This window comes from Mastomys coucha, unplaced genomic scaffold (genome assembly GCF_008632895.1).
Source record: "Mastomys coucha isolate ucsf_1 unplaced genomic scaffold, UCSF_Mcou_1 pScaffold20, whole genome shotgun sequence".
NCBI lineage: Eukaryota > Metazoa > Chordata > Mammalia > Rodentia > Muridae > Mastomys > Mastomys coucha.
This window is the reverse complement of record NW_022196903.1, coordinates 29504697-29517276: the sequence shown is the minus strand read 5'-3', so window position 1 is coordinate 29517276 and position 12580 is coordinate 29504697. Positions and strand designations below refer to the sequence as shown.

Genomic DNA, 12580 nt, shown 5'->3' with positions numbered 1-12580 from the left:
GCTCCAACTGACAGCCCACCTAGTTCAATAAGACTTCTGGTGAAATTTCCTCTCAAGGAGATGGCAAGTGAGGCAATTGGGCGGATGTTCCCTTCTCAACTGAGTGTCGGACTCCACTACTTCATTCATAGAAACTTCTTAAGTAAATTGGGCAGCAGCTTCTTCAGCTGTGGTGGCTTCATGAGGAGAGTAGCCATTTAAGACCCTGGCTAAGGGTCAGCAGGGTTGCTCGTGAATGGCTCCTTTGGGCGTCTGCTTCTTTGATACTTTGGATGTATACTGATGTCACATCTTAAGAAAATGAGTTCACTTTCATCGACTCCAGTTTCCAAAGTGAGAAGGCCTAGACGTTACAGTTTGGATGTGACACCCGCCCCCCCCAACCTCACTTGTGTTAAGATGGGGCTCGGGTGAACAACAACAATACCAATGATTATAACAATGTGGGAAATCTAATGGGGCCCCAACCCTAGACTAAGAACTCCAGGCAAAGAAATCTTAAATTGTTTTCCTCGGGTCGTTTGTCAGGGACAAAAAGCTGAAGACACAGATTTAACACTACACAGGCGGGGGGGAGAGAGGACCTTTAATTCTGGCAGAACGCATTTGGCTTCTGTTGTAGGCAATGAGGTGCATCCATTTCAGGCCACTGACACTCAAAAGTCTTGGCAGCAGGAATGATGGCTGTTTCCTAGTCACTTAGAGTCAAGCTGATTAGGACACTGAGCTGAGTGACAGAAGGGACATCTGAGAGGTGCCTAATGTGGGGAGCTCGGATTAAATAGAATTTAGGTGCCACAGAGTACCATTAAGTAGTCATGTCACTTCAAGATACTATGGAGAAAAAACAATATTTGCGTCAGGAAAGAAATTTCATTATTAGTCAACTAAAAGATGTCAATCACTGTATTTCCGATGAGTTACATCAGCAGATAAGCTAGTTTGGTCTGACACATTGCTGTAGTTTCAAAAGTCAAAAAAGTGACAAGGCTGATGCAGCTATTATATTTCTTGGCATGTGTGTGCGCATGCGTGTGCACACGTGCTACAGCATGCATGTAGAAGAGAACTCTGGGGAGCCGGTTCTTTCCGCCCACCATGCCCCGAGACTTAGCAGTGAATGCCTTTACTATCAGAGCTCTCTCACCAGCCTGAGATATAATCTGTACCCAAATAATAAAGGTTAAGAAGTTTTCTATCTCCATCATCTACCAAGGACTGAGTTCAAGGCAAAAAGGACAGAGACCAGCTGCCTTTATCTGGCCACTTCATACAATAAAGCAAATTTCAGGACTGAACTCAACACAAAGCTGTATGTATCAGTTGTTTCCTCCTGGCAATTATTTTTACATTTTAGAAAACTGGAGCATTCTGTTCCTCTCTTTAAATCTATGATTTCACTGGTTATTTTTAAGATGTCCTATAACCCATTACCAGCATTGTTTTTTAAGTTAGTTTTCTTAAACTTTTCCAAATCTGTACCTTCAAGCCCACTTTTCTGTCCCATCAGTCTCGGGGAATGTCTCTTTTCTGTTGGTGGAGATGCTTCAGCCTTACCTTGTCCCCTGTCTGTTTCCGATCTGGAACCATTGCCCTAAACATCCCCTGTTGTGTGTAAAAGAATTTAGAAACTAAGATCAAAGGGCCTCGGGTATGCTAAGAATTAGCAGGTTATAGCTGCTAGGCCCTTTCAGAGGTTCCAAGTTGGCAGGGCTGGTGGCAACAGGGAATAGACACATGAAATACACACCCATGTTCAAACAAATGCCTCCAGTTCAAAACAGTAGCAAAGGGGCGGCCATCTTTGCCTTCTTCTGTCTCGTGTCTCTCTTCTTCCATGATGTCGTGAGATTTATGACATTGGTAAATTTATTCACCTTTAATACTATAAAGTCATTGCAGGGATACGTTAGTCTCTACAGTGCCATCTGGAGGTAATCACAATGTTCTACACAAATCACACACAGCAAGCTAAGGAGAGGCCATCTCTGCAACATTATCTCTGAGCGCACTTCACGTTGGAGGGACCCACGTGGTCCTGCAGAAACCACGCCGAACAGGCCAAGCAGCCTCTCTACAGCAGCCAGAAGTAATACAGACCATACACAGGCCCGCACTTGAGCTGCAGTCCTCTGGCAGAGCTGCTTTTGGGTTCTATAGAGCACCAGGAAGGAACACGCACCAAGCAACTTTCACTTCACCTGGGAAGACCAAGCTCTTTGTGGTTTTTCAAGTGCATCACCCTTGCTGTTCATTTTGTTTGAACATGGCCAGTGGGGAATGGAGGAAAGAAATGAGAAGGAGCAGGGTGGTGGCTGAAAGTTGACGTAGTAGCAGTGTGAACGCCAGGGGAGAGTTCTTCATGCTACTTATGTTCTTTGCTTACATGGATACTACATGCTTTGTTGTGAAAAGATTTTCAGTGAGTTACAAGAAACGGTTAGCCCTACCTCAGGTAAGAGATTAAATGGTGGTTTTACTAGGAGTACACAACAGAGTGTGGCTCTTTAGCCCGCTTTTAAAACTTTGTCAAGATAGGAACTTGAGATTCATCCGCAAGCCATGAGTCTGAGCCACAGAACCCATGTTTTAAAAAAAGGGGAGGGGGTGGCTGGAGAGATGGAGTGCTCAGAGGTTAAGAGCACTGCCTGCTCTTCTGAAGGTCCTGAGTTCAATTCCCAGCAACCACATGGTGGCTCACAACCATCTGTAATGGGATCCGATGCCCTCTTCTGGAGTGTCTGAAGATAGCTACAGTGTATTCATATAAATAAATAAATCTTTAAAAAAAATTTTTTTTTAAAAAGAAGCTGGGTATGGAGGCATACATTTGTTACCAGGTCTGGGGAGGTGAAGGAATGGGCAGCCAGCCTAGCATGCTTCTTAAGCTCCAAGCCAGTAAGAGATCCTGCTTCAAAACACACACACACACACACACACACACACAGACTTGTCAAAGTGACATAACACATGTTGGGCTCAACTTCCAGGCTGGGTTCTAAGGTCTTAAAGATTAAAGAGCTACCCTGCCATGTCTTCCTCACTCCTGTCACTATGTTAGCTGCTTGTAAAGAGAGGCTAATTTAGCTCACGGTTCTGCAGGCCGGACGGACCAAAAGCAGGCTAAGAGCTGGTGAGGGCCTCAGAGCACGCATGGCAAACTGGAGCCACAACAAAACTCCAGGCCTCTCTGAAGATAGAGCATTAAAGCCACCATCAGACCCACTCTCATGACTTCATTTAATCCTAATTACCTAATGGCCCCTCCTCAAAAAAAAAAAAAAAAATCAAATAACTTGCCATTGAAGATTGGATAATTAAACTCATCTCCCCCCCATTTTTTTTAATGTTCCATATTTGCCTTGAATTCAGTGGCCACAACGAGATCACAACTAGATCCCAGGAAATCTCCTGGGAGACAAGGCAGTTTATTGCAACAAATGTACTAAATAAGTGAGCCCAAAATTTGTAACAAGTCAATCATACAAAAGATAAAATCTTAAAATATAACCAGGACCTGGCCTACTGAAGAAATGGCAGGGTGGTTCTAGAGAAGGAAAGCTTTTCTCCTATGGGGAACTGAACTTTGTGTAGATTCTTACGTGTTGCCATAGAATGAAAATGGCTAAAATTGACAGCGTGGATGAGGAGTCTTCTGTCTTGTAAGGCTGCTTTCCTCTGGTCCATTTTGTCAAAGTTCAGAAAGGGGCTAAGAAAATAAAGAACTACAATTGCACAATAACAAGTGACCATGGAGAAGGTAGCTCCTTGATCTGAAGCCTCTGCTAGAATAAACAACGGGGCCAACAGAAGACCCTGCACTTCAGCAAGAGTGGGCAAGAGTCTAAGGTGAGAAAGAGCTTGCTGACTGGAGGTAGAAATCATCTTGGAAATAGATCACGCTGGTTTTCTTGCACATTGTGACGGAGGCAAAACATATCAGAAAGCATATCCTACCAGAGGGTGTGTCATCATCTCAATGGTAACATTACTCAGTGCAAAAACATTCATTTTTCTGAAACAGAACTCCTTTGAAAAGACAAATTCGCAGTGTCGTGGGATGCTTGACTCAGCTGACACACAGAAGATGCTGCTGCTCTGACTTCTGCCTCATCTTACCACACTGAACAGTGCACAGGAGACCTGTCAAGTTGGCCGCAGGGAACCCACGATGACTTACTCCAGGGACATTCATAGAGAGGCTGCCTTCCTTTGCTTTAGAAGAAAAAAATCGCTCATGTCTGTCCCAGTTTCGGAAAGAAGCTGAGATTAGGATGCAGGTCAGACCCACTTCCAGAAATCCCAGATCCATGTTACCAAGGCAGAGAGAACCGCTTCACTGGCTGGTCGTGAGGCTGGAGCGCTGCAGCTGTTCACAGTTGGTTTATGTAAACTTCCCCCCATGAATATCCCTTGTGCTCACATATAGTTCAGTCAAATCTCAAAAACAGCGAATATCAGAAAGCACTGGCAAAGTCGCCTGGAGAAGTCGCTAAGATTCCAAATGCTTTACCTCTTTGGCCATCTTTTCTGCCAGTCCCTAAAGATGCTGAATCAAAAACCAAAACCAGGCTGGGTGCCAAGCAGCAGCAAGGATTTAGAACTGGTTTCCATCAAGGGCCTGTTTTTATAAAATGGACACAAGTAAACTAATCTACTCCCAGGAAAAGCATGAAAAATGGTAAAAAAAAAAAATCTATAGTAAGTACTATGTCTGCAAAATGTCTACATGATTGTCACTGAAATATCCATGGCTTGATTTCAGGGAGTCAACAGCCTAAAGAAATGGTGACTGTCACACAGCACCTGGACATACTTCACTTCTGCTCACTGCTCAACTACACTAGGATACTGACTGTAATCTTCTGCACTTAGCTGAGGAACAAGAAGTGTACATGAGAAGCTCTCATATGCCATCATCCCGCTCAGGTGAATAAAATCACATGCACCACAATCGACTTCCCCCCAAGCCAGCCTTCGCTTCAGGAGTAGGAAGTGTAACCCTTGGAGTGTTACAAGAGACCGCGTCCAGGACAGGCTCAGAGGCCTGACTAAAATTCATCACACACCTGAGACACCTTGCACATGTTGTTTGCAGTCACAAAGCTTTATTTTAAACTAAATGTTAAGTTCCCAAAGATTAAAGTTCAAAAACTATAAAAATGAAACAGAAGAATATAAACTGCTACCACTGTGCATACCCTGGTCCTTCTAACTGGCTGAAGATGATTTCTATTGATGGCAAACAGGATGGCGCTGGGCTAGTAATCAAAGGGCCTTGCGCTATTGTGGTGCTTGGCTGCCTTCCCTAGGACCCGTTTGTGACTCAGCCATCCCATGGGCCTCTGGTCTAAACTGCCCAAGAGCTACCTAGTATTCTTCACTCTTCTTGGGAAGTATTATTGAATAAAACAGTGACCTGCTCGCTGGAATAGCGCCTGTCAGTGGTGACTCAGCAATGACTTGTTGGGTGATAAACAATTTCATCAACACTTGTTACTCTTCAGTATCCAAAACACAAACCTACCTTGGTCAAACCCCACTGGTTACTACTTTGCAAAGTTAATTCAAACGGGAGTAGCAGAAAAGTTAATTTAGGCTTCAGACGTGCTCTTCAAGCATCCGAAGGTCACGTCTGGGCCATGATAAATTACCTAGTTATCTACACAAACTCTACCACACAGCCTAGCCTTAGAGAAAATGGGCCAGTCAGAGGATGGGGAGAAGCCAGCACGGAACGCACTGCATGCCACCCCACACTCATTCCTGGCCACACTTTATTCTTTGCCTTGCTTCACTTTGCCTTGATCATCCACTTTCTTAATGGCTGCCTGGATGGCCTCCTGGTTGCCCAGGAACTGGTGAGGCCCAATGGCATGCAGGTTCTCATCCAGCTCCAGCAGAATCGGAACTCCAGTGGGCAGAGTGACTTTGATAATATCCTCATCTGAGATACCTGTTGTGCAAGACAGAAGAAACAAGGTGTTAGACAAACTTGGCAGGACGGTCTGTCTAACTGTCGGACTGCACACTGAACTTGTCCCATATTAACTGTGAGCCCCAAACCATGCCAAAACCCACGAGGGTCCACCTATAGTTCCAGAACACAGAACCATAACAGAAGAGAGCACAGACAGCGTGCTAGGCCTTGGAATTGTATGTTCCTGCTGAGGCATCCTGTCCCTGGCTGTTTCTTATCCAAACTGAAGAAAACAGACCACTGTCTTCTGAATGCCAGTCCAAAAATGAGGGCTTTTCATTAAGCACTGAATCTAACTAGTTCATTTGATTGCAATGTGGTTGGTTTTCCAATACTTAGTGGGTTTGAGAGGAAGCACAGCCTGGGGCAATCAGGAAAGGACTTTACAGGAGGCCTAGAAACAAGGCCTTTCTCTTATTGCCCTTAACATCCCCAGGAAGAGGGGTGTGTGTGTGTGTGTGTGTGTGTGTGTGTGTGTGTGTGTGTGTGTGTGTGTGTGTGTGTGTGTGTGTGTGTGTAGGGGGTAGGTCACATTTAATATTTTTTACTATAAGACAATTATAAATAGTCCACCTTTGACTACAGGAGTAGAGACGGCAGTAGTGGCTATGGTTGTAATTTTTTTTTTAAATTTTATTAGATATTTTCTTTATTTACATTTTGAATGATATCCCCTTTCCCGGTTTCCCCTCTGAAAATAAAAAGTTCCCTCCCCCTTCCCCCTGCTCACCAACCCAACCCTCCTCTTCTGCTTTCTGGCCCTGGCATTACCCAACACTGGGGCATAGAACCTTCACAGGACCAAGGGCCTCTCCTCCCACTGATGACCGACTAGGCCATCCTCCGCTACATATGCAGCTGGAGCCATGAGACCCACCATGTATACTCTTTGGTTGGTGGTTTTTACAACTACATTAACTTAAACATCTAAAACTCCAGTAACACTCTATAGGACTGTACTTCTCTAGGCACTTTCTATGTTATAAGTAAATAACTCATGTATTTGCCATTACCACCTTATGGGGAGATAAGCTATCACCTTCTCCAAGTAGTGAGGTGTGGCACAAAGAACCTTGAAGATCACAGAGTATGGCAGGGCCTGGATTCAAATCTGAATACCTGCACCTACCAAAATCTGAGTTCAAAAACACACGGAGAAAGAGAGTCGGAGACCAGCACATTGAAAGGCAACTGAGGGCTGGCGAGATAGCTCAGCGGGTAAGAGCACTCACTGCTCTTCCAGAGGTCCTGAGTTCAGATCCCAGCAACCACATGGTGGCTTACAACCACCCATAATGAGATCTGGCGCCCTCTTCTGATGTGTCTGAAGACAACTACCGTGAATTATGCTGGAGCGAGCGGGGCCTGAGCAAGTGGGGCCGGCAGAGGTCCTGAGTTCAATTCCCAGCAGCCACACACCTGATAGCTCAAGGCCATCTGTACAGCTACAGTGTACTCATACACGAAAAATAAAATAAATCTTTAAAAAAAGAAAAGAAAGAAAGAAAGGCAACTGAAAGTGTTCACATTGTCTACTGTAAGAAAACATGCCACACCTTTCCAGACTTGTAGACTCTAACCATTGGGCTTTCTTCTGCACTAATGGCAAGGTTCTGGGTGCAGTTCTGAGCAGGGGGGGAGGGGTAGGGTTTGCCTTCTCTTGGCAGTGGCAGAATAAACTATTACCAGTTAGTTATAAATGTGCCTTGCTATTCTAACTAGTCACTAGTCAAAACTGCGTGCACCAGCTGAGAATCTGGGAATGACTGCCCGGGGTCCTCATTGATAGAGCAGCTCTTTATTCTAATTTCATGTGGCAGCCCAGAAGAGCTACCTAATGATGTCTATGCATAAACTACCCATGTATGCACAGCTATGGCACAGTGAGGATTCCTAACTTTAGAAAGCTGCATTTTTTTAAGCACATTGCCCCAGATCCTCAACATGCTATGCGACGGATTTTAGGGAAGGGGCCTTCCTGAGCCTCAGACATTCCTGTATCTCCGTTAAGCATTCATAATCAGATATTCATATCCACTCACTCATATTCTCTCTCTCTCTCTCTCTCTCTCTCTCTCTCTCTGACCTTGCATTATGAAAGGACTGTGGGGGGAAGACATAGCTTAGGTGAGAATAATACAAGAAACATTGCAGGGGTGTTTTCCCTTCCCCATCTGTGAATCCTCTTCTAGATGGCTCTTTAAACAGAATGCACCCAACCCACTGCTGAGCCATACGGAGCCCCTGCCTCACACAGCAACACCACTCAAGATTGCCATCACAGTCTGAAGCTGGCAAGGGCAAAGGCTTAGACACCGCTGTTCAGTCGCTAAGCAGACATGACAGCCTTCTAAGAGCCCTCTGATTCCGTCACTGAGAAAGCGGGCTAGCTGGGCTGTGCAGCGGCTGCCACATGCCTCCCCTGGAGGAGGGCAGGAGAGCTGGCCCTACAGCATGTAGATCAGAGCCAGAGGACCACTAAGGCTTTGGAATCCACCGCCCCTCACTTCCAAGTCCAGGGGAAACTCTGGAGGCCCTGGAGCCCAACTTGTCCAACCCCCAGTAACCAAAGGCCTTTCACACAAACAGTATTCTCTGGGCAGGCTTTTATCTATAGTGAACTACTTTATTATAAAAGGAGAGGGAATAGTCTCTTTCAGCACCAAAATCACTCCATTCAATTCTTAATAGACAAGAAGAGCGAAGAGTGATTCTCAACCTGTGGGTCATGACCCCTTTGGGGATCACGTGTCAGATATCCTGCATATCAGATACTTACAGTTCATAACCATAACAAAATTATAGTTATGAAGCAGCAACGAAAATAATTTTATGATTAAGGGTCACCCTAACATGGGAAACTGTATTAAAGGGTCACAGCATTAGGAAGGTTGCCAAGCCCCGCCTCAGAGGCATGAGAAACATGGGGACATTGAGGAATGTTTCTACTCAGCTGCAAGGGAAGGCCCGTGCTTTATGTTTCTGATCAGTCAGCACATGCACACTGAACTGAAAAGATGATTTTACAGATTTATCCAATTCATACATATTTCTTCTATATAAATCCATTCACAAGTTGACAGCTAGTGAAAAGGTCTGTGCATGACTAAAGTCTGTCAGGAAGCACAAGACTGTGTGTGCATATCAATCAGCCCCTCACAGGCACTCAAGGTCTGCAACCAGTGACCCTAGCTACTTAAGTGCTAGAACACAGGACCTTTAAGAAGACTAAGCATCGCACATCTAATCAGCCTTGCATTGGGAAACTTAAGCCAGGGCAAGAAAATAGAAAATGAAGTAACAGTCACCTAGATTGGAAAAGTAGTAGAACCATATCTATCTGCAGATGACACAACCACCACCACCCGCCCCACACAGGAACACGGAGCAACGACAACTGTAGTGTAAGCAAGTCAGGTCACTCTTCAGGCTCCACCATGAGCACAGACACCCAACAGGAAAGTGAAATCACTCACACAATCCTAGTCACGGTAGTATCAGAATCAGAGTAGATTTTAGCCAATAAATGAAACAGTGGGACTCTGACAATGCAGGAGCACATGATGTGAATTATCCCTACTCAAAGAAATCCGACATTTATGGACTGAAAGACTTAAGATGGTGGCTCAGTCCGTAAAGTGCTTCCTATGCAAGCATTACAGCCTGAATTTGGATGCCCAACACCCATGGAAAATGCTGCAGATGGCAGTGTGTGTCTGTGATCTCGGCGTTGGAGGGATGGGGACAAGCTGACCCCCAGGGCCACTGACTGGCTGGCCACCTCAACTGCTGAGTTCCAAGTTCAGTGGGAGATACTGCATCAAAAAATAAGGTGGGGAGCAAAAGAGGAAGACAACTTGAGTTGACTCTGGCTTTTACACACACACACAAACACACACACACACACACACTTAAAAGATGTCAGGTTTTCCTAGGTTAATGTATAGATCTAACACAATCCCCAACAAAAAACTTCAGCTCTTTTTATAAAAACTGATACAACCTCAAACCTCACAGGGAAACCCAAAGCACTCTTATGACAGTGAAGGAATTCAGTTTTAGCTTTCAAAACTTCTTATGAAGCTCTGGACTCAGGAAAGTGTAGGCCTTGCAGACGCTGCATGGCTCTCACAGTAAGGACCGACAACAGATCAGCAGGAGAGACGTGAGAGAGAAATTAGCCTTCACATTTCCAATCAATTAATTTCCAACAAGTGTACTGAGGCATGTAAGTGCAAGGAGTAACCTCCGAAAGAGGATGCAAACACACAGACACAGGAGGAGCAAAAGCCTCCTGCCCTTGAATTAGACAACACAAAAGCACAGCCACACAAGAGAAGAAAAATAAAAATTGTGTGCAAAATTGTCGGCTTCAAAGGGCCTGTTGAGAAGATGAAAAGACACCCCAGAGAGTAGGATAATTTTATTTATTTTTACAAATTCATAGGGACGTGTATTAGGACTACACAAAGAACTCCTACGCCTCAAAATTAAGCCACTGTCTGGGGCGCTGGCTCAGTGGTTAAGAGCACTTACTGCTCTTCCAAATCCAGTTCCCCATACTCTTTTGGCAGCTCATAACCAGCTGTAATCCAGCCTGAGGGGACCCAACACCCCTGGCCTCCCTCAGAACACACATGGGCTGGGACTGAAGCCCAGGGCTTGCCTAGGATGCACAGGGCCTGGGATTCAATCCTCAACACTACCAGGAAGATAACTTTTAGAAAGAAGATCTTCATGAGAAAGATAAAAGAAGACACAAAAAGATGAGTGACAGTGAAATGAGTGACAGGCAAAAGATCTGAACGGACATTTCTCCAAGGATAAACCAGCGGAAAGCACTGGCGAGGATGGCCAACAGCCTCAGTCTCTCCAGAGATGCAGTTCCAATCCACAAGGAGACACCCGTTTGTGTCACTGAGATGAACACAGTAAAGAATTAGATTATCAACAAGCATTATGAAGGATGAGGCGAATTATTAACTATAATACATAATGAAATCAGGCGGTCAAAAGGCTATAGCTTCTTGGGAAAACAGTCTGAAAATAGCTCAGGCATATGTGTATGTGAAACATAACATATATCCATATCAAAAGTTATATATAAATCTCCACAGCAGCATTACTGCTAATAGCCAAATTATAGAAACACTGAAATGCCTGTCAACTAATGAGCAGATGAACGTGACTGGGCAGGATGATGGAATATTATTTTGAACAGAGATGAAGTACTGACATACACTGTAATATGGAAAACACTGTAGTAAGTTAAAAAAAAAAAAAAAGTGCCAGGATATAGCTTTCAGTAATGCTTTGCACAGAGCCCACAAGGCCTTGGGTTCAGTTCCCAACAATAAGTAAATGATTTCTAAAAGGCCAGTCACAAAATATTACTTATTGTAAGAATCCATCAACAGAAAGTGTTCAGAGCAGATAAACCCAGAGTGACTCAAAGTGGATGAATAGCTGCCCAGGACTGGGAGATATGAACATTGACAGTAGAGGAGCAGTTTCTTTTGGAAAAAAAAAAATAAAAGAATCTATCTACATTTAAATCAAGTTAAACATACCTTACATATTTTATTATCATTATCTCTTATAAAATCCTTCCTTCCAGTATTCTGAGCAATCCTGAACATAAGTGGGCAGCTGTTATCCTACTATGCAACAACACAACAGAACTTCTTATTCTGCTACAGCTGTAACTTAATATCCCTTGATCAACGCTGTCTCCGTCCCTTCCTTCTAAACACTGTGTCGATGGGTTGATGACTGTGGACATCAGTCACATCCACTGGACTCTCACATATGAGTTCAGTTGGTCACCAATGGAAACTGTTGGGGAACAAATGCATCTGCGCCAATCTAAACCTTTCCCAGCTTGTCATTCCTTAAACATCAGAGCAGAGCACCGATTCCCACAGTTCAAGGTGTCACAAACAATCTGAGGAGTAAGAAACAACATACATCAGCTATATACAGACATCATACTGTTTCACATAAGGGACTTGAACATTGACCTACAGACTTTGGTAACTGCAGGGATGTCTGGAACCGCTCTCTATGGTTACATAAAAACAACTATACACTAAAACCCACTCTCACAGGCAGTTACATGTGGATTTTAGCTCAGTAAAGCTGTTAAAAAACACTAAGCAGATCCAAAAGTCCTGTTTGAGTCACAAGGCTATTAAGTCTATAAACATGAGCCGTTCTTGCACTCAGTACTTAAACCCTGGTCATTTGCCTTGTCTACTGCTGTTTCTAACACTGAAGGTGAAAGAGAATGTTTTTAATTTTTGCTCAGCTCTGGTGGAAGGCTGGGTGCTAACCGGACATCAGCCCCGATGTTCTCACAGGAAATAGGGAAGAGCAAGTCTCTGTGAGCTTAAAACAGCTAAGCCTAGGGGGCAGCAGGGTCCAGTCTAGAGGTCACCTGTGTGATCGTAGAAACACATTCTAGGTTTGCTTCAGGTAGCTGGAGCACACCATGGAACTCAATGGTCGTTGGACTTAGATGCAACCGGAGCCAGCAGGCCAAGTGCATGCCCAAGGCTTGCTTTTATTTAATGACTCATCCTTGTATGAGTCCACTAAACA

At 44.4% G+C, this 12580-nt stretch overlaps 1 protein-coding gene across 3 annotated transcripts in view; it reads right to left on the bottom strand.

Annotated features, from left to right (window-relative positions):
• Positions 1 to 5086: 5086 nt before the first annotated feature.
• Bpgm (bisphosphoglycerate mutase) overlaps positions 5087 to 12580 on the bottom strand; it is a 28004-nt gene continuing 20510 nt past the window's right edge. For all 3 annotated transcript variants that reach the window (XM_031381469.1, XM_031381470.1, XM_031381471.1), the window contains one exon: positions 5087 to 5956. In XM_031381469.1, the coding sequence (XP_031237329.1) occupies positions 5778 to 5956 (179 nt within the window). In that variant the 3' untranslated portion in view covers positions 5087 to 5777. The remainder of the gene's footprint in view (positions 5957 to 12580) is intronic.